The following is a 21,240-nucleotide window of genomic DNA, read 5'->3' as shown; positions in this document are numbered from 1 at the left end:
GTTTTCTTCTGCTGGACTCTCTCACACCTGCTTTTATTCCGACCTGCACATCAGTTCTTCCTATTTTATTCTCAAATAAGCACAAGTGTGTACTAGTGGACATGGGTATCTGATGGGCACTGAGCAGTTTCTCAAACCTTGGAAATAGATTGGGCACAGCTGCCCTCATTTCCTGTTTCATATCGATTTTGGCAGGGGATCCTGGTTTTTTTGATCACAGCAACTGCTGAAATCACAGATTGTAAAAATACCATGTCATCTAAAGCAATGATGTATAGTCTAATGTTGAAACTATCAAATACCTTGGACTAGCACTTCCTAGTGCTAGCACCACTAGCACTTCTTAGTGGTGTCCAGGAGATGGCACTGCTTATCTTTTTAATATTTCCATAAGCCCAGAGGGTTTGCTCAGTGAGTTCGTGCCCTGAGTTTCTTGGCACACAGCTTGTGACATCATGGTGGATGAGGGAGGGATCCATAAAGGGTTTATTTTGGGGGGTTGGGGCAGTTCCTCCCACCTTGCAGATCAAGGTGCCCTGAGGGCAAATAGCAGAGGGGTGCGCTCTGGTGGCCCCGAAGTTCTGCCCCAGGGGAGAGGTTTCTCATCTGCTGCAGCAGAAACCAACAGGACGCTGCTTCATCCCAGAACCCAGGGGACCAGGAAGGAATGTCAGAGTGAGGAGCTGTCTGAATGTTTCAGATCACAGAGTGATGTCCTGCTTGAAGTCCTTCAGAAGTCCTTCATGAGCTGAGAGAGCCCCCAAGATGACAGGTGAGTGGGCAGAATGGGACAGACACAACTCTCGAGATGACATGCAGTTTCTTCCTTGTTTTTATATATGTCTGTGTGTGCACATGCATGTGCATGTCTGTGTCTGAATCTCTGCCTGCAATTGTGTATGTGTGTGGGTTTCTGTGAGTGTGTGTGTGTGTGTGTGTGACAGAGAGAGAGAGAGAGATAACTTGCATGTATAAATGGTGAATTGATTTCCTGGTTGATTTGCTGTGCAGAGAGATAGGGCCTCCATGGGAGTTCCCGCCCACCCCTCATTCCCTATCTTCCCTCCTGACATTCTCTCCTCCCTGTGGAAAGAGTCCACCCCAGTAACTGAGGCTTCATTACTGCAGACTTCTCACAGCTCACCAAAGTTCTGTGATAATTGCACCCCCAGGCCTCTTCCTCATGCTTGTCCCTCTGCCGGGTACCATCTTCTCCTCCCACCTGGCCATGCTGTATTCTTTGTGGGAAACCCCCCATATGGGTCCAAGGAAGGAAAGCTAAGCAGAATCCTGGCACAATTAAGACCTGGAGAGTATCTCAGTTTATAGTGTTACTACTCAGTTATTCCCCTTTATACGATCCTCTATAGATAATCATATATTAGTTCATAGAATGAGTGCCTGAAGAATATCTTACCACTCAGTTATTCATATATATATGTCTTAATTTATGATCAGAGGAATGCCTGGGGTAGATACAGTACAGAGCATGAATTAAGGAACAAACAGCTTATAATTTGAGGAATGCCTAGAGCAGACCCAGCGCAGAGCATGACTTAAGGGAAAAACCGTTATACCAGGACAAGAATCCATGGCCCAGGAGGCAGCGTTCCATATTGTAAAGATCACCGCTGGATGGCAGGCTTGGGGCAAGAGCCACTCTGCCTGATGAAGGAGCTGTAGGACCTCGCTCCAGTTCTTGTGGAAGGCTGCCCTCAGACCGGCAATCCACCTTGGTGACTGTGAACTTTACCAGCTCTTGCAACTGTGCTGCTTAAAAAGCATCTTCCCATAGAACTCGCTGGAAGCTGCCAGTAGCTGGTGGTAACCCTGAGAACTCTGTCACTACTGTGTGACTTAAAGCATCCCCCCATAAATCTTCTTAGAACTAGTTTGCGCACAGATAGAAGTATTGCACACTGTACCCTCTTCACTGTGCACAACCCACCTTCAAGCCTCGGTGACCTAATGGGGGTGGACCCCTTACTGCACATGGCCCTTGCCTTGATGGGAATGGACCCCTTGCTGTGCACTGTCCACCTCCTAGCTTAGGTGACCTAATGGGGGTGGACCCCTTGTTTTATTGCTCACGACCCTATCACTATCCTTAAAAATGATTTCACTCACTGCCCTGCCCCCTAACTATCCACAATAAATACTCATGCTTCTGGACATTCGGGACCTCGCCTGACTCTGCTCACAGGTGACGTTGCCGCTGGAGCCCCGGTGGGTTTTCCTTGTACTTCTGTGTCCTGTCTCTTTATTCTCGAATCCTGCGCCTCAGCACAGCATAAGGCTCACCCCACGACCCTGTGGGGCCATCAGCCCTACATTCTTACTATTCCTACAAGAACAGTCTGAAATGCCACCTCCTGAGAAGTCTCCATGCAACTCCCCAGGCAGAATGAGTCACCCCCTCTTCTGCCCTCTGATAGCCCCAACCACCTCGAGGACATCACATCGGCAGTAGCCGCCACGTGGGTGTTTGTTTCTATACCTGAATCTAAGTGCCTTGAGGACCAGACACATCAGTCACCCACCTGAAATCCCAGCACCTAGCACAGGGGCTGCCATAAGATAGGGTTTAAGACCCATGGGAGGAATCCAACCATCAGACTACCCAAGGGGTACTAGAACTCAGAAAGGAATCCCTATAATTTGGGGGACTGGACAAAAGTCTTCATTTCTGTTCTTTCCAGTATCAATCTCCATGACTTCACTCATCCGTACTCCATTCTCCTATTAAGATTGGCCAGTCAAGAGAAGAGTAGCGGCAGGAGCAACTACACCTGGTCTCCACCACCACCCACGGTGGGGTGCACCCTTGGTGGGACCTGGTAAGCATGACAGCCCATGGGCGTTGGGGACCTGGAGCCTCCACTGTCCCACAGAGACCAGCAGGAGCTGTTCAGCCACTTGCAGAGATAGCCAGAGAGTGCTTCACGGGCTACATGGGGCTCTGGAGAAGCGGGGAGTTCAGGACCCTCTTTTATGGGGCATGAGAAATTTAGGCAGGATCATGTCTACAGAAGAGGCTGTCACTTTGGTTTAGCAATGTTTTCACCTCCTTACCCCTCCAGATCAGAGGGGGGCGCTTTACTTGTTTTTATGGATTATTGTGTCAACCAAAACCAGAGCTCAGAATCACCCTCAAGATCTGAAACTTCAAGATTTGACAAAATGTACAACATTTTCATGGCACTTCTATTTTTAGGAAATTGTTTCTGAAGAAAGCATTTTATTGTATGGCATTGCCCAAATTACTTATGCAAAAATTTTAAAACTACATAATGTCACAACAACTTTTTGGGCCAGGAGTGGTGGCTCATGCCTGTAATCCCAGAACTCTGGGAGGCCAGTGCCAGAGGATCGCTGGAGGCTGGGAGTTGATCAGCGGTGGCAGCATGGCCAGAGCCTATCTGTACAGAAAATTTCAGAAAATTGACCAAGTGTGCTAGCATGTGACTTTAGCTCCAGCACCTCGGAGGGCTAAGGTGGGAGAATCACTTGAGCCTGGGAGTTTGAGGTCACAGTAAGTCGTGGTGGTGCCACTGCATTCCAAACTGGGAGACAGAATGAGAGCCTGTCTCAAAGAAAACAACAACAGCAGCAGAAGTAACGGAAAATAATTTAAATCCCAATGAGCTAAGCTGACAGAAGAGTTGTGGGAACCAAATGACCCAATAATGCAATTTTTCACATTTGATGAATGAGAGGGTTTGCTGAGTGTTAGTATTCTCAGAAGCTTCCATCTCATGAAATCTAATTTCCTCTGGTAAATCCGCTCCTTAGTCCAGGTCCTCTGAGGAGCAGGTGCCTCCATGGGATTCACATGAGGGATTTCATTGGTGGAAACCCCGGGAGAACCATTCAGTGGGACGCAGTTCTGACACCAAGTACAGGAGGGAGGGTCAGGAGGTGGGGTTAAAAAGCTCTAAAAATGGAGAAAATATTTGAAAATAATATATTTGGTAAGGGACTGGTATCCTGAATATATAGAGAATTCTTGCAACTCCACATTATTGAGCAAATAAAACAAACAAAAAAAAACAATTTAAATATAGGCAAAGAATTTGAATACATATTTCTCCAAATGAGACAGGTATAACACAGTGTGGCCGCAAAAGAAGAGAAAATTTTAGGCAGCAGTTTCAGGTGGGCAGCAAAAGGAATCTGTTGAAATATCTGCAGAGGCTCCGGGCTTATAAGACCCTACGAGATAGGGTGTGGACCAAGCCAGGTAAGTATGAGCCGACCCAACAAGGTCCTGGATTTTACCTCAGTTTCCCCTGGGACCTCATTATATGCTCATTAACATACTAAATACACATGCACCAGGGTCCTGGCAATTCTGAGAATACCCATATTTGGTGTATAAATGGGTGTTGCCACAGTTCTGAGAAATCCTCTCCTTCTTCCAGGAATTTTCATGAATATTCCACCCGTTGGTTGGAGAAACCCAGGAAGGCGGCAGCCCCAAATGCCCTTGCACCTGCCTCTCTCTGGAGCTCCCCTGCACTCTTTTGACTTGAGTGTGCACTTTTCTTTTTGCAATAAAGCTCTGTCCTTTCTCTATTTTCCCACTGGTCCTTGAATTCATTTCCCCAGGTGGTGTCAAAAGCCTGACACCTGCTGGGGTCGAGGTCACATCAGCATCTGGGGACCTCCCCTTGCCCACTGGCATCAGAAAAAGAATGCAAATGGCAGTGAGCCCCGGAAAAGGTGCTAAGTGTCCACAGCCCTTAGGGAAATGCCAATCGCACCCGCAGGGGATGATTCACCCTCTGGGATGGCTGACCCCAAACACAGTGAGGGTGGAGGGGGTGGGGCCTGCGTTCCTACAGTGGACAGAGCAGGAGATGGAGAGTCCCTGGAGTGTGGCGGTGGTTACCTGTCACCCTCTCCCCATTTTCGTGGCCGGGGTGTCTCCTTGTTCTCTGGCCCTACCGGCTTCCTTCCTCTCCCTTTCTCCTGCCCTCTTTTCCAACCATCCCAAGGTTTTCTGAGCCTCAGAACCTTCAAGCTGTGGGGTGGGGAGGCGACCGCCTAGCAAAGAAACCCCTAGCGCTGGACCGCGAGCAGCGGGGTCGGGATGCGACAATGGGAAGCCCCTGCGGGACCCTGGACACGCAGGACCTCGTGTGTCCCGGACGCCCTCCCGCAGCAGCCCCAGGGCAAGGAGAATGGGGGTCCTCGCGGGGGTCACACTGTCGGGAGTCCTAGGGATTGGAGCGGGACGGTGACGTCTCCACACTGAGCCGGTGGCAAAGTCCCCGCCAGGATGAAAGATAAACCTGGCGCTCCTCACCCCACCAGGCCCCGCATTTCCTGGATCCTCTTGATACGGGAACCGCCTGATTTTTGCCAATTGCCGAGTCCTCGCGGGTCTTCCAAAGGCCGTTTTTTCCGCAGACTGTGGACCCGGAGGCCCAGGGACATCGGCCTGCAGCGGGGCACCCACTCCGGTGTCTCCACGGGCAGGATCGGGTCGGAGCTGGGTGACAGCGGGCGCCCTGGGAGGAGCGCGAGGAGCCGGGAGAGACGCGGACAGGTGGAAAGTGAAACCCGCAGGAGCGAACTCTCCCCGGAAGTCATCTGTGGTTGAAAGCAGCGATCACCTGTAATACCCCGCTATGACAACACGGTTGGGTAAATACCTAGAACCAGCGCCCGCGGGCCCCTGCCTGGGTTCCGCATCTGCAGACCCTCTTGGTCCACAACAGATCAGGCGAGCCCACCCGGTGACGGTCCCTGGCGCTACGGTGCCGCTCTTCCTTACTACTTCACCCCCATATATTCACCGGTTTCAGAATAAAAACCATGAAAAGTCATGTGTGCAAGGCTCCCCAACCCCTGCCTGCTCCACTGTCATTGGCCACAGGCCTAGGATGAAACTTTATTGGAGACTTCTCTTCTTTCCAGGGAGTCTTTACCCCATTTCAAACGCATATGAATACATATTCTTAACTCAGCCTTTGATATTTTTGACTCTTGATAAGCCCTGTCACCCTGTCCTTCGGGAAGCCTGTACCAGTTGACCTCCCTCTACAGTGGATGTTTCACCATCCTCTGCCCAAGCTGGGTCTTCACAATCACAGACAAGAGTGTAGCCAGCATTGCCATCCCGTGACATGAGACTCTTTAAAGGTGCATTAATTTGCACGGCAATTTTGTGTAGGAAATTTATTCTACACAATTGAATTGGGATTCGTGCAGGCACAGTTTCTTTTTTTTTTTTTTTTTTAATACAAAGCTAGCATATGTAATAGAGTTTATTTGTTCAGAGCTGGGCATCAGGTGTAATAGAATTACGCATTTTTTTTTCTTTTTTTTTAAGGAAGAAAGAGAAAGAAAAAGAGGGAAAAAGAACAGGAATATTACTTCATTCCTAAAATGGGTATCAATAATGGCCGATCAATATTTGTGTGTTTAAAGTGGATAATGTATATTTTGTGTGTTTAAAATCGAGAGCTCTATTAAGTTTATTTGTTCTGGATCTGAGTTCAAGTCCTGGATATCGTTATCAATTTTCTGTCTCGTTGAATCTAAATCTCATTATGGGTCTTATGTATCTGGATGTTAAGATCTCTTATTATTACATTAATCCTTTTACCCTTGTATCCTTGTAGCTTTGAAATCTATTTTAACAAATGTGAGAATTGCAACTCCTGCTTTTTTTTTATTATATATTTTTGCTCTCCATTTGGTTGGTAAGTTTTTTTCCAACCCTTTATTTCGAGTCTTTGTGTATCTTTGGATATACCGTTAGATTTTGTCTGTATCTTTTGATTGGGGGATTTAGTCGATTTAAATTTAGGGTTACTGCCATTTGATGTTAACTGGCTATATTATCCTTTCGTTGATGTAAATTCTTCTTTATGTTAATGCTCTTTACTTTTTGGTGTATTTTTTTTCTTTTTTAAAAAATATGGAACACTTCAGGAATTTGCGTGCCATCCTTGCGCAGGGGCCATGCTAATCTTCTCTGTATCGTTCCAATTTTAGTATATGTGCTGCCGAAGCGAGCAGTTTTTGGTGTATTTTTAGAAAGGCTCATACTGGTTGTTTCTTTCTATGTATAATGCTTCTTTTAGAAGTTCTTGTAAAGCAGGCCTGGTGGTAATAAAATCTCTGAGTACTTGCTTGTTCCTAAAAGATTTTATTTTTCCTTCAATTGTAAAGCTTAAATTGGCAGGATATGAAATTCTGGGCTGAAAGTTCTGTTCTTTAAGTATATTGAATATTGGCCCCCACTCTCTTCTAGCTTGTAGGGTTTCCATTGAGAGATCTGCTGTAAGCCTAATAGGCTTCCCTTTATGGGTAACCTGATCTTTCTCTCTGGCTGCCCTTAATATTTTCTCCTTCGTTTCGATCCTGATGAATCTAACGATTATGTGCCTTGGGGTTGCTCTTCTTGAGGAATATCTTTGTGGTGTTCTCTGTATTGCCTGGGGTTGAATAGTGTCCTGCTTTGCTAAATTGGGAAAATTTTCCTTGATAATGTCCTGAAGAGTATTTTCCAGCTTGAATTCATTCTCTCCATCACATTCAGGTACACCAATCAAACGTTTATTAGGTCTTTTCACATAGTCCCATATTTCTTGAAGACTTTGCTCATTCCTTTTTATCCTTTTTTCTCTATTCTTGTCTTGTTTTATTTCATTAAGTTGGTCTTCGACCTCTGATATCCTTTCTTCTGCTTGATCCATCCATTCGGCTATTTAAGCTTGTACATATTTCACTAAGTTCTCATGTTGTATTTTTCAACTCCATAAGTTCATTTGTATTCCTGTCTATATTGTCTATTCTTTTCATCATTTCATCGAACCTTTTTTCAAAGTTCTTCGTTTCTTTACATTGGGTTAGAACAAGTTCCTTTAACTCCCAGAAGTTTCTTATCATCCACCTTTTAAAGCCTACTTCAGATAATGGAACACAGTCCTTTTCCATCAGGGCTTGTTCTGCTGCTGATGAGTCCTTTTCCATCAGGGCTTGTTCCGTTGCTGATGGGTTCTGATTTTGGGTATACTCGGCCTTCTTAGGCTGTTTTTTTCCCTTCATTGTAGATGAACCGACTTTCTATTTAGGTTTCTGAGTCGACGTCCGATTTATTGATTCCCAGTGCTGGGATCCGAGCAACCCACTGTGGCGGCCTAAATAGCAGCGATAAGACTGATGGTGCTCTTCTGCCCGGGAATCTCTGGTCTGGCTTCCCTCTTGAGTCCGCAACAAGTGGCTCTGACTTCCCGGAGCTCCAAACCCCGGTCAGTAGGGGAAGCAGTCCCGTTTGCTCTGCATGAAGAGCTGCTGTGCCGAGGCGCCGGCAAAACCGCTGCGGCGGCCACAAGAGTCACGCTGGCGACCCGTGGGGCTCCTCCACTGGGAATCGGCTGATCCGTGAGTAACGAAAATTTGTCTAAAAGTGTGGCGTCGTCTCGTTCTCTGAGCTTTCACTGGGAGCTACAATCCCGAGCTGTTAGTGATCGGCCATCTTAAATCGCCTCCTGCCCGTGCAGGCCGTTTCTACAGCATTTGGTTTCTGTAAAAGTAACTGACTGGGGACCCATCTGCATCTTCATCCACAGACGCTGGTTACATTTGTTGTGATGCAGTCATGCCATGCAATGTCGGGCAGAGATAAAAAGGAAAAGAATCTGAATGTGCGGGTCTGGGAAGATCTTCAAAGTGTGTTATTTTGAGATAGACTCTGTGTGCAGCAGAGTGCCTATGGGCTTATATTTGTCTTAAAAACCAGCATCGATGCATACACACATCTCTACTGTTAGTAAGGAAAGCAGTGTTGCCGTAACTTACTGCGGGTCTGTTTATCCATTTTAGAAAAAACAAATGTAGTTGAAAAGCCATGGTGGCAGGAATCAGTCATCACTGGCCCAGATGCTACACTGCCCTACACATCGTCCCAACTGAGGCTGCTGGAGGAACAGCATGTGGAATGCAGTTACGTTGCAGAGAGGAACCTAAAGTCAAACTGGACCACGGGTTTTACGGGAACCTCTGCCTCTTCACCCAACCCCTACCTGGTCAGGCAGTGACCCTGGAGGGGCTGGGACGATGTTGGGAGGACAGTGAAGATGAGGGTCCAATGGTGGGAGCATGGTGAACAAGGAGAGCTCATAGCATCAGTGGGGGAGCTGCTGTGATGCTGGGAGCACTGGGAAGGCAGGAGAAAAGTGTCATGAAAAGTACAGTTCCCAGTCCTGGCAGAATGCCTGGCCCAGCTGCACTCACAGCCAAGACCCACTGAGCCCCTGGATTGATCTAAGGCAGGGCACGGTAAAGTCAGGAGTGTGACTATTACTGAGGCTTCTGCCAGAGCACAGGAAACAGCAACCAGAGGAAGGCTCAGCAGGAGACTCAGACTGCCACCCCCCTACTCTCCCTCATTTAGGGGGAGGAAGCCTTGAGCCCAGGAGGCTGAGGTTTCAGTGACCCTCTCCAAGATCCGATAACACATTCAATGTGTACCCTCTCATCAGCTGCCATACCAATGCAGTGATCATGTCACTGCACTCCAGACTGGTGACAGAGCAAGACTCTGTCACACACAGGCTCACACACACAAATTAAATTGTGTAAGCAGTCATTTCTTGTGGGAAAAGGAAAGATACACATGGTAGGGGTATTTGTGCCCAGCTTTGAAGGATGGTGGCCCTTGCCCAGGAGGAACAGGCCAAAAGCCAGCACTGGCAGTTAGGAACCACAGGGAACCAAGGGGGCAGTTGAACTTGCTCTGCTCAGCCCCCTGGGCCTTCCACAGACCTGGTGGGAGTGATGGTGGGGGCACTGTTTTATGGGGAGCTTAGGGCCAATCTCCCTGATGTGCTTTCTAAATCAGCAAGGTGTCCCACAGGTTGTGATTTTAGAGACAAGGACCTCAATGCTGTGCTCAATTTTAATGAGCAGAGTCTTTTTGCCAATCAAATTGTGCAGGTCTGAGCAAGACACACATCCTTAAGATAATTTTTAAAGCTGTTTAATTTTGGTAAACATGTAGAACGTAAAATTTACCATCTTAACCAATGTTTAGTTTACAATATGTTATTTGAAGCCTGTGAAATCCTGGTGCTTCTGTAATAAAATCAGCAGTTTTTTGCTCCTGCAGATGTGGTTTCAGGCAATCCTAAACTTGATTTAGCTTTTCTGGCTGATCTGTTTAACACCTACCCATGCCTGCACAAGCTGAATAATAATGACATCGATATGAATTTACTGGAAGGAGAGAGCAAGGAAGAGAGGACATTTCAGAACTGGGCGAATTCCTTGGGAGTCAACCCGTGCATTAATCATTTGTACAGTGACCTTGTATATGCTTTAGTGATCTTTCAGCTCTATGAGATGATATGAGTGCCAGTCAACTGGAGCCATGTCAATAACCTCCTTATCCTGCCCTTGGAGGGAACATGAAGAAGACTGAAAACTGTAACTATGCAGTGGAACTTGGCAAGAACAAGGCCAAATTCTCCGTGGTTGGCATTGCTGGGCCGAACCTAAATGAAGGGAACTCAGCACTTACTCTGGCCTTGGTATGGCAGCTGATGAGAAGGTACACATTGAATGTGTATCGGATCTCAGAGAGGGTGAAAAAGTAAATGATGAAATTATTATTGAATGGGTCAATCAGACTCTTAAAAGTGAAAACAAAAATACTTCTATTTCCAGCTTCAAGGATAAATCTATAAGCACAGGTTTACCTGTCCTAGACTTAATAGATGCCATTGCACCAAATGCAGTTCGTCAAGAAATGATGAAGAGAGAAAACTTATCTGATGAGGACAAGCTGAACATTGCTAAATATGCCATTTCAGTTACTCGAAAGATCGGTGCCTGATTATATGCATTACCTGATGACCTCGTAGAAGTGAAGCCAAAGACGGTTATGAGGGTGTTTGCATGCTTAATGGGAAAAGAACTGAACAGAATAAAATAATCATTTCATATGATTTTCTGCCACATTAAACATATTCTATGCCTTACAGTTTACAGAATTCTAAAATGTAGTGGGTATAAAACCAGAGATTATTTGTATGCTCAAAATAGTTACATATTCATTAATGAATTCAATATCCTGTTCATATTAGTTAGAGCTGGTCGGCCTTTTTGGATAACACAGTTAATTTACCAGCTGATACAGATAATAGAGTATATTCACAATCAAGCTGATGTTTCATGATTAAATTATTTTGTTGCTTAAAAGTCTTATTAAGACAAGACTAATTCATTCTTTGTGTAGTTCACAAAAGATGAATACAAAAGTTTTTGCAGGTTCTGCTGTGAAATGTGTTTTGATTTTTGTGTGTGTTGATTTTGATCATAAATGCATTCATCCTCATAATCCAGTTTTATTTGCTTCCTCCAACTCTTTAAAATGGTCCAAAAACACTTTTCTGTAAGTTTCTATACTGTCTAAAACCTTATGGTGACAAGTATTGTTTATTAATATCAAACTTCTTTATACATGAGAACTAATTCTTGAATAAACCCCAAAGTTCACTCTCTTGTTAAGTAGCCACAACTTTTTACTTAAAACTTAATTTTAGCTGCAGTGATACCTTACATATCCTAGTTTGGTAAGATAGCTTTAACTATGACATGTAACATGTATATGTTGGTAGGATGTTACTAGAGATATATGTGTGCATATACTTTTTTTCTTTTTTTGCACCTGAATCACCCAGCTTTTCATAAGTGGTATGTATAATTAATTGGTCATTCAGCCAACCATCAGTATTTTTCCCCCACAACACGTGTAACACTTTTCAGTTTATGGATATCTGATACATTAAGATGTCTTTTTATAAGTATTCGCTTTGAATGTGTACATAGCTATTTGACTCCTTCCAAACAGTAGACAAACATTGGCTAGAACATCCCAAGATATGTTGACACTATCCTGTTAACTTGCTAATTTAGGTCTTTATAGATGCCCTATATAATTTAGAATATGCCCACTGAATATCTTTTTTTTTTGTAACCCCTCAATTTATTGCATTCCTGGATAAAAGTCATTGTCCAATGTCACTGAGAAAGTGACTATACTGTACATAGGAGATTCTGAACATTTTTTATTCATTCTAAACAACTTAATTACTATTGCTCATGACCATCTATCTCCATGGTACAAAATCTTTCTAAATTCTAAACTCCCCAGAATTTCCTCTGTGGTGATATTAAGTAAAAGGTGAGTTTCTTCAAAGTATTCTTTAATACATTTGTGTGTTGTTTTTCTCATTATACTGTCATTCTTACAAGGTAGATGCTCCACTGTCATGACAAGTAGGAGTGGTAGATGTTCAGTCTTTACCTAAATCTTAAGTCATCTTCGTCAAGTACCCACTGCGTGCCACACCTCTGTCACTCCTGTGGTTTCTGCTACTTTTTTTCTCTAGGTTTTGTCTCCTGCTCAAAGTCATTTTGTTAGTAATTGACAGAGCCAGTCTTTGAACCTAGACAGTCAAGCTCCAATGTACTGAACTACCATTGAGATTGCTGCCAAAGAAAAATGCACAGTAGTGTCAAGAAATAAAGAACATGTATAGACAAAGGATCACTTAAGGTTATTCAGATTTGAGCATTTGTGACTCTCTTCAGATTCCTGGACCTAACTGTTTACAAAGAGAAAGAGGCAGATTAAACACTTTTCTGCCTCTGTTGCATTTTTTTCCATTTCTTCTTCAGTATTAAGTATCTGTATTGTTACTATTAAGTTTCTGTGACAGAGGTTGGCAAAATACAAACCTTGGGGAAATTATTCTGTAAATAAATATTACTGGCACACAGCCACAATCATTAATTTGTATATCATCTACGGCTGCTTTAGGGCTACAACACCAGACTTGAATAATTGTAACAGAGGCCCACAAGACCTGAAATATTTATTATCAGGCTCTTTATAGAAAGTTTGCAGACCCCTGTTCTCTAATGTCAACAAATGAGATTTCCAGAATTTTTATATTACCAAACTTATTATTCTGACCAGCCTCATGTATTCTCATGATGCCCATCTTTCACTAGCTGTGACATATGATTCTCCCATTCGTCTGAACTTGACCTCTTGTATTGAGAATAAACAGACCTAACTAAATCTCCTAGGATTTAAGAGAAAATCTGCATTGTTTCCTCCCTACCTACCCTACTTCATATTGTTTTCTGTCAAGAATATTCAGGAAAAGAAACAAAACAACAACAACAAAAAGAATATGCAGGAACTTTTCCAAGTCTTTACCCTATGTAATAGTAACACATAATGGAAATTTTCATGCATGTGGCATGATCAAAAATAAAGAATGGTCTGCATTTTAACATATGCACCAGAAACTAAATTGAAAATCACCAACATGTCAAAATAATGCAGTGGACTAAAACAAAATCTCAGTAGAGAGATTTTTGGGAAACAAAAATAATTAAAGACAGCTACTTGTCTATTTCTTGGGGACATTAGTCATTGCTTTTAGGCTGTTAATGTGAGAACTGTCTTTTTTATTTCTCAAGAGTTCCCTATTTACAAGTTTTGGTGATAGAGCTCAATATATTAGGCACTTTTTTTCTGATGTTTCTTGCAGTGAAAGAGGCCTAGGCTCTGCTTATGACTACCACAGATATTGAATTGAGGACTTGTACTGCAAAACAGCAAATCCTGTAGAGAACCGACTCTGATGGTCACACCAGTTGTAGCAAGAGCAAGTTCATAAAGGAGCATGCCATTGACGCCTGAGGTGAATCCATGGCACAGTGGGCAGTGCCAGCTGTATTAGGTCAGAAGCTTCAGTCTGATTGTTTGGTGTTCAAAGGATCCTAGCTGACCCAGCTTTACTGTGCATTTGGGGCCTGCCACCCAGCTACCTAACCTCTGAATCTTATTCTCCTTATTTTTTTATTGCACTTTAGGTTTTGGGGTACATGTGAAGAACATGCAAGATAGTTGCCCACTGAATATCTTTAATCGAAAGCAACATAAAACTAATATTCAATGTAGAGTATTTTCACATTTTTTTTCACAGCCCATTACAAATTGGCAATGTTTGGATAATGTTTGTGTTACTTGGAAGTAGCTAGAGCTTGGACCTATTTTTTTTTCTAAATTTTTAGCATTAGTCCATTTCTGCTACTAATAATCGAATCCAGAAATCTACTCCCTCCAGCTTCCACTGTTAGTGCCAGTGAGCAATACTGTTGTGCAGCAAAAATGTCACCTTATGTCAGTGTGAATGAGTCTAAGTCCCCTACTACCATTGATTTAAACACATATGTTGGTAAGAGTCAGGCTGCCCATGTGTTTAGAATTTTTAAATGAAATGATCAACAGGTGGAATTTTGAAATATATTCTTCTACAAATGAGATTTTTCTCCCTTTTATATTTTGATGATTGCTTTCTTATATGAAGATTAAAATATGTTCTTGCTCTTTTATAAGATTATTTAAATTATGTTTCCTCTGATTTTTTTTCACCATTGTATTTACTAAGTTATCAGATTTACAAGAAATCTGGCACTTTAGAGTGTTCTTTTTCTCACAGAGTATATTTAATTAAAATGCTGTGCATGTAAAAAATAAATAAATTAAATCTAGCCCCAGGCCAGGCAGGGTGGCTCACCCCCGTCATCTCAGAACTTTGGGGGGCTGAGAGGGGCTCCTCGCTTGAGCCCAGAAGTCCGAAATCAGCTTGGGGAACATAATGAAATTCGGTCTCCACTAAAATACACAATTGGCCTGGCTTGGTGGCGCGCACCTGTGGTCCCAGCTACTCAGGAGGCTGAAGTAAGAGAATCCCTTGAATTAGAAGGCTGAGGTTACAGTGAATGGAGATTGCGCCGATGCACTCCAGCCCTGGCGGCAGAGCGAGACTGTCACGAAGAAACGAACCAACCAACCTACCCGGGCTATAACCACGTCCACTGGGGATTTGGGGAGCGGCCGCGGGGATGGGACCCGGCCTGGGGCTGCGCACCGGACAGGGAGCGGGTCACTCCGCAGCGCAGGGAGATGGAAGGCGGGTGTCGCGGGTCCAGGCGAGGACACCGAGACCCCGCCGCCGCTGAACACTGCTGTGCATTTTCTTCAGCTTCCTGTGCTGATGTGTCCACACTGGGCTAATAAAAAATAAACAAAATACGGTGATGATTACGTGTGGGTTCGGTGCCCGGGCAGGCAGCCAAGAGGGAAACATCAGCCCCCGCTGCGCTCAGCTGGACGTGGGTTCAAAGCGTCCGGGGGCGGGACCGGGCGGGCGACCAAAAGGGGAAACACCCCGGTATCGGAACATAAAACTTCGCACGCAGGGGCCGCGGCCAGAATGGAGCGCCGAGTGGGGCAGGGCCCGGGGTATGTCTTTCTGCAAAGAAGTAGAGTTGACTTGGCTGCGCTCTAGGGGTAGACGCCTGAATGCCAAAAGTGTTTAAGGGAGTGTCTCCTCCGAGGGGCTGGAAGAACAGGCTCTAGACCTGCTTGTGTTTCACACTGCACTCCCAGGCAATCCATTTCAGCCAGCATGGCCGGGGCAATAGGTTCGCTGGGTCTCGCCTCTCCAGTCCCCTGTGCTTCCGGTCCACACCCTTTTGAAGCCGCTGCGTGTAAGCCTTTATAAGTCGGCTTTCAGCCCCGAGGTGATTCATCTGCGCAGCTCCCCATCCATCAAGTCACTAGTCTTCCGCGCTCCCGGTCCCCAATGGCAGCGGCCGCCAGCTCCGCGTTGCGGCAGTGCCTCCCGCTTCTGCTCCTGTTCCAGCTGTCAGGCTCGTCCTGGGCAGAGACGGCCGGTGAGTTCTGGGATGTAGCCTAAGCGGGGCGGGAACCAAAGCTGGGGGCTGTGGACTGCAGCGAGTTTCAGAGCAGGTGAGTCTTCTGGAAGGACCGGCGCGATCTCCCGGACTTCGCCCCAGCTCAGTTCTGTTCCGAGGCTCCTTCTTGCCCGGTCCACTCCCCACTGCTGCTTTTTTCCCGCCTCCAGGAGCAGGGCAGAGAGGAGGCTGGAAAGGAACCTTGGGAGGCTGGAGGGGCTACAGAGCTGCAGAGGGCGAGGTGGGGCGGAAATTCCTTGTGCAGTCTGGCAGTGCCACCCGCCCTCCGGAAGCAGAAACCAGAGCCCCCGAACCTGAGCTGGGGTCGGGACAGGGATGAAGGGAGTTCCACAGGGACAGGATCACAGACACCCCCACCAGCCACAGGCCTGCTCTGCTCTCACCCGCTCTCCACCACACAAACCCTCCAGCACCCCCAGGGCTCCCTGTCCTTGAATTTTCCCCTGCGCTGTCCTGCAGACACTCACTTGCACCCAGGGGCTCAGCAGACACTTCCCACCCCTCCCCTAATATCCACTGCCACCACCCAGGTCACATCCTCTCACTCCCCACCTCAGCCCAGCTGGTCGCTCCAGAGGTCTCCGCATCCATGAAGGGGCCCACGCCACCTCCTACACCACGTGGCACCTTCTGCCTCCTGCCTGAGAACACACCCCAGCAAACACAGCCCAAGCTCCCTACAGAACCTGTGCAGGGGGATGAGAAGCGCCATTTCCTCCAGGATGACCCTGGGAACTCTGGTGAGTAGAGATGCCCACTTCCCCTTTGGGGCCCGGACTGGCCTGTTCTTCCTACTGGGGAGCCAGCGTCATAGAGAATAGTCACTGTGCAGACAGAGGTCACGAAACCCTTTCTAGAAAGGGAGAAAGGATGCCCTGTGGTCTTTGCAGACTTTGGGTTCTCCGTTTCTGTATCTAGTTGTGTCCCTTTGTAGAGCTGTGATGATTACATGAGGCAGTCATAGAAGGAAGTCTGTAATGGTAAGGCTCATGTCCTCCGCTGGCAGCCAGCCCGGTGTGCAGGTGGGCGGTGCCCGGGGTAAGTGCCTACGGCCTTCACAGCAAACTCTAGTTGGCCATAAATACCTCTGGAGGAGGTCACAAAGAATTGTTCCACTTGCTGCAGGGTTAAAGGGTCCTTCCCTCACTGGAAACTGGTGTCTTCTAGTAATGGGTTCAGGGTCTGAGAAGTGGCTTAATTCTGAAAACTGGGCAAAGGAACCTCGTTCTTGATGGACTGGCTGCTTTCAGCCTCCTGGTCATCCATCATTTGTTTTATCTTTGTTTTAGTTATTTACATCCAGCAGTATCTGGGTTGGGTTTCCATCTCTTTTGGATCTTGGACCCCTTTGTTCTATGAGCCATGGGTATAGCTTTGTATGGCTGAGGTCCCCAGCCTGGCATTGGGACTTCTCTAATCATTTCCATCATGGCACCCTCCTTGCTCCTGACAGTTGACAGCCTCCACCTGGAATCTGTTATTTCAGGATTTCTTATCCCATTACTCCTGGGAGCCCATTTCAGGAACAACATCTCCTACCCCCAACCCTGGCCTTCAGCAACAGGCATCCCTGAGCTTCCCCCCATTCTGGTGCCTTCTCATGGGGCCTTCTTTATATGCTGGGTAAACAGGAGTCCTCCAGGCTCCCCATGAGCACAGCGGGTGGACATTGTTCTGGATTTTCACACTCAGACCCCTCTGGCGTGGGCACTTCTCTGAGCCTGTGATCCCTCCCTCTACTACCTGCCTTAGATTTTCAGATTTTCTGTTTCTTGCTTTGTGGATCATCCCTTTGTCTAAGGTTTCAGGAAGGCATCCTCATAGCAGAAGGGCACCATCTCCAGGAGCTTTGCCAACATGTTAAATCCTGTGACAAGAACAGTTAACTCTGCTTTATCCAAGTGGGGATCCTCAGTCCATCCCACCATGCACCGGCATCCTCAGGGGCAGCCCCCACTCCCTCCCACATCCCTCAGTCCACGTGGGCTGCTACTGAAGATCCTCTGCCAGCCAGGCCCTTCCTCCTCTAGCAGGCCTGGCACCTCTCTAGCAAGGTCATGTGTTGACGATGTGGGCAGAGAGGCAGGGGGACATGTTTGGGGACATGTGTTTTCTCAGCAGGCAGAGACCTCCTCCTCCTCCTTGTGCTCATGCAAGGGGGAGCACTCTCAAACTTGTGGACACCACAGTTCTGGAGGGGGCACACATTGCTGGGCCAGCCCAGGCCTCCAGAGATGTACTCTTAATGTCACAGTATTGAGGAGGGCTACCAAGGGGTCTTTTTCTGCCCACCCGACCCACACATGTCTTTCTCCACAGACCCTCACTCTCTTTGCTATGATGTGACCATCACCCCTAAGTTCAGACCTGGACCACGGTGGTGTGAGGTTCAAGGCCAGTTGGATCAAAAGACTTTTCTTCACTATGACTGTGGCAACAAGACAGTCACACCAGTCAGTCTCCTGGGGAAGAAAATAAATGTCACAAAGTCCTGGAAAGAACAGAACCCAGTCCTGAGAGAGCTGGTGGACATGCTCACCGAGCAACTGCTTGGCATTCAGTTGCAGAATTACACACCCAGAGGTAAGTTTAGGATGGCCCAGGACAGGAGGGAGCAGGTGCAGGGGTAGGTTAGAGGCTTTTATAGTTTTCATGAAAAATGCAAATGGGAAGGTCATCTCACCCCACAAGAGGTCTACAGGCAAGGCCAGGATGTGGCAGAGAGAGTAAGGCCTGGAAATTGTAAGGGGAACAGGATGGGGGCTCAAAATGTGTCAAGACCAGAGCTGATCTCTCTCTGTGGGGGCAGAACCCCTCACCCTGCAGGCCAGGATGTCTTGTGAGCAGACAGCCGAAGGACACAGCAGTGGATCTTGGCAGTTCAGCTTCGATGGACAGATCTTCCTCCTCTTTGACTCAGAGAACAGAATGTGGACAACGGTTCATCCTGGAGCCAGAAAGATGAAAGAAAAGTGGGAGAATGACAAGGATATGACCATGTCTTTCTATTACTTCTCAATGGGTGACTGTACACGATGGCTTGAGGACTTCCTGATGGGCATGGACAGAACCCTGGAGCCAAGCACAGGAGGTAACAGAAGAAACGAAACGGGGATCTCAAATTAGGTCAGAAATGGGGATCTCAAGAAATTAGTTCTTGAGTTCAGCTTCAATGATCCCAGTGTACACATTTATGTTAAGATGACCCCCTCGTGGGGGCTCCTCATGGAGGCACCTGTGCTCTCCCATCCTCCTCTCCCTTCTCTCTCCCGACTTCTCTTCCTCACTGCCCTCGCTTCTGCCCCCCTCACTGTGGATTTCTCACCAGCCTCTAATCTGTGGCCATCACTGTGTTTCCACCTTTCTCCTGAGCGTTCCCTCCTACTAGGAGCACTTTTCATTTTCTTTCCTCTACCTTGGTCTATATCTGGAAGTCCATCAAATCCACCTCCAATGCCAACCCCAACACCCTCCCCTCCCCCATCCTGGGGCATCACCTCCTTTTCCGCCACTGCAGGAGGGTCAGCTGTGCTGTCACCTTGCTTCCCTCAGCAGCTGTGTGAGCTCCCTGAGGACAGGGATGCCCCTCTCCCTTCCTAACCCAGGAACTGTCACAGTGCCTGCCCAACAGCAGAGGGGGACACCATCTCTGCCTTGCAGGATGATCTGGGGCAGCAGGAGCTGAGGAGGGGTCCCCTAAGATTAGGGGCCTGGACAAGGGTTGTCACTCTTGTGTTTCCATTTCAGCACCACCCACCGTGGCCCCAGGCACTGCCCAACCCAAAGCCATGGCCACCACCCTCAGTTCCTGGAGCCTCTTCATCATCCTCCTCTGCTTCATCCTACCTGGTATCTGAGGAGAGTCCACTGTGAAGGGAGGAGAAACTGGAACAGGCTTCCCGAAGGACAGGGTGACAGGGCTCCATCAAGAGTCAAAAGTATCAAAGTCTGGTTAAGAATATGTATTGAAATGGCATAAAGACTCCCCGGAAGGATGAGAATCCAATAAAGTTTTGTTCCAGGCGTGTGGCCAATGAGAATGGACCCAGGCAGGGGCAGGGGAGCCTTTCATACATGACTTTTCATAGTTTTGATCCTGAAACAGATGAACAGGTGGAGATACAGAAGTAAGGAAGAGTGGGGCCCCGATCCCCAGAGACTGTCACCGGGTGGGCTCGCCTGACCTATTGTGGGCCACGTGGTTCCAGGGATGAGGAACCCGGGCAGGGACCCGCGGGACTGCTGCAGTGACGAGGCACTGGTTCTAGATATTTACCCAATGGTGTTGTCATGGGGGAATATTACAGGTGACTGCTGATTTCAACCACAGATGACTTTTGGGTAAAGATCGAACCTGAAGGGTTTCAGTTTCCACCCTGCAGCATGCTCTCAGGGTTCTGCGCCCTCCTCCCAGGGCGCCCTCTGCTCCAGAGCTCTGGAACCTGGGCCTGCCCGGTGAATATTCCCGAGTGGGTGCCCCGCTGCTGGCCGGTGCCCTCCGGGCCTCCGGGTCCACAGACTCCAGGAAAAATGGCCTTTGGAAGACCTGAGAGGACTCCTTGGTCGCGGCAAGGGCCAGACGGTTCCCGGGTCAGGAGGATCCAGGAAATGCGGGGCCTGGTGGGGTGAGGAGCACGAGGTTCCTCCTTCATCCTCGAGGGGACGTTGGCACCGGCTCAATGTGGAGACGTCAGTGTCCAGCTCGGATCCGAGGGACTCTGGCAGTGTGGCCCCCAGAGGACCCCCATCCTCCTTGCCCTGGGGCTACTGCAGGAGGGCGCCCATGATGCACTAGGTCCTGACTGTCCAGCGTCCTACAGAGGCTTCCCGGTGTCTCCCCCCACCCCTGACCCCAACACTCAAGGTCCAGGGCCCCTGGTTTCTCTACTGGGCTGGAACATGAACTTCGTGAGGCAGAAAAAAACTTGGGATGGGTGAAACAAAAGGATCGGAGCGAGGGCGGGAGAAAGGGAGAGGAAGGAAGCAGATAGGGCCAGAGAACAGGGAGAAACCCCAGCCCCCAAAATGGGGAAAGGGTGACACTAGGACAGCCCCCACACTCCACCGACTCTGTCTCCTGCTCTCTGCCCCGTAAAGAATGCAGCCCCCTCCCCCTTCACTCTCTTTGTGTTTGGGGTCAGACAAACCCGCCGGGTGAGGCGTCCCTTGTGGGTGTGACTGGCACTTCCCTGAGGGCTGTGGACACTGAGCACCTTCTCCTGGACTCACTGCCATTTGCATTGCTCTTCTGATGCCAGCTGGCAAGAGGTCCCAAAACGCCAGTGGGTCTGCAACCCCATCTGCTGTTGGGCTCTTGACACCGCCGGGAAATGAGTTCAAGGACCAGTAGGAAAATAGAGAATGGAAGGAGATTTATGGAAAAGTGCACACTCAAGTAACAGGAGCGCAGGGGAGCTCCAGAGA

At 47.5% G+C, this 21,240-nt stretch overlaps 1 protein-coding gene, 1 non-coding gene and 1 pseudogene across 2 annotated transcripts; 2 read left to right on the top strand and 1 right to left on the bottom strand.

Annotated features, from left to right (window-relative positions):
• Positions 1–6,922: 6,922 nt before the first annotated feature.
• Positions 6,923–7,029, bottom strand: LOC128930769 (U6 spliceosomal RNA). Its single transcript, XR_008479100.1, has one exon. It is a non-coding gene; the product is annotated as a U6 spliceosomal RNA (small nuclear RNA).
• A 3,093-nt stretch (positions 7,030–10,122) lies between these two features.
• Positions 10,123–10,948, top strand: LOC128930767 (plastin-1 pseudogene; annotated as a pseudogene).
• Positions 10,949–15,656: 4,708 nt separating this feature from the next.
• On the top strand, positions 15,657–19,805 carry LOC108587728 (UL16-binding protein 2-like). Its single transcript, XM_054251687.2, has 5 exons — positions 15,657–15,774; positions 16,374–16,556; positions 18,136–18,399; positions 18,626–18,907; positions 19,564–19,805. The coding sequence occupies exons 1-5, from the start codon at positions 15,684–15,686 to the stop codon at positions 19,671–19,673; spliced, it is 930 nt and encodes a 309-aa protein (XP_054107662.2). The 5' UTR covers positions 15,657–15,683; the 3' UTR covers positions 19,674–19,805.
• Positions 19,806–21,240: the final 1,435 nt, after the last annotated feature.

This window comes from Callithrix jacchus, chromosome 4 (assembly GCF_049354715.1).
Source record: "Callithrix jacchus isolate 240 chromosome 4, calJac240_pri, whole genome shotgun sequence".
In the NCBI taxonomy this organism is placed as follows: domain Eukaryota; kingdom Metazoa; phylum Chordata; class Mammalia; order Primates; family Cebidae; genus Callithrix; species Callithrix jacchus.
Note: the sequence above shows the minus strand (reverse complement) of the source record. Positions and strands in the feature narration are given on the sequence as shown.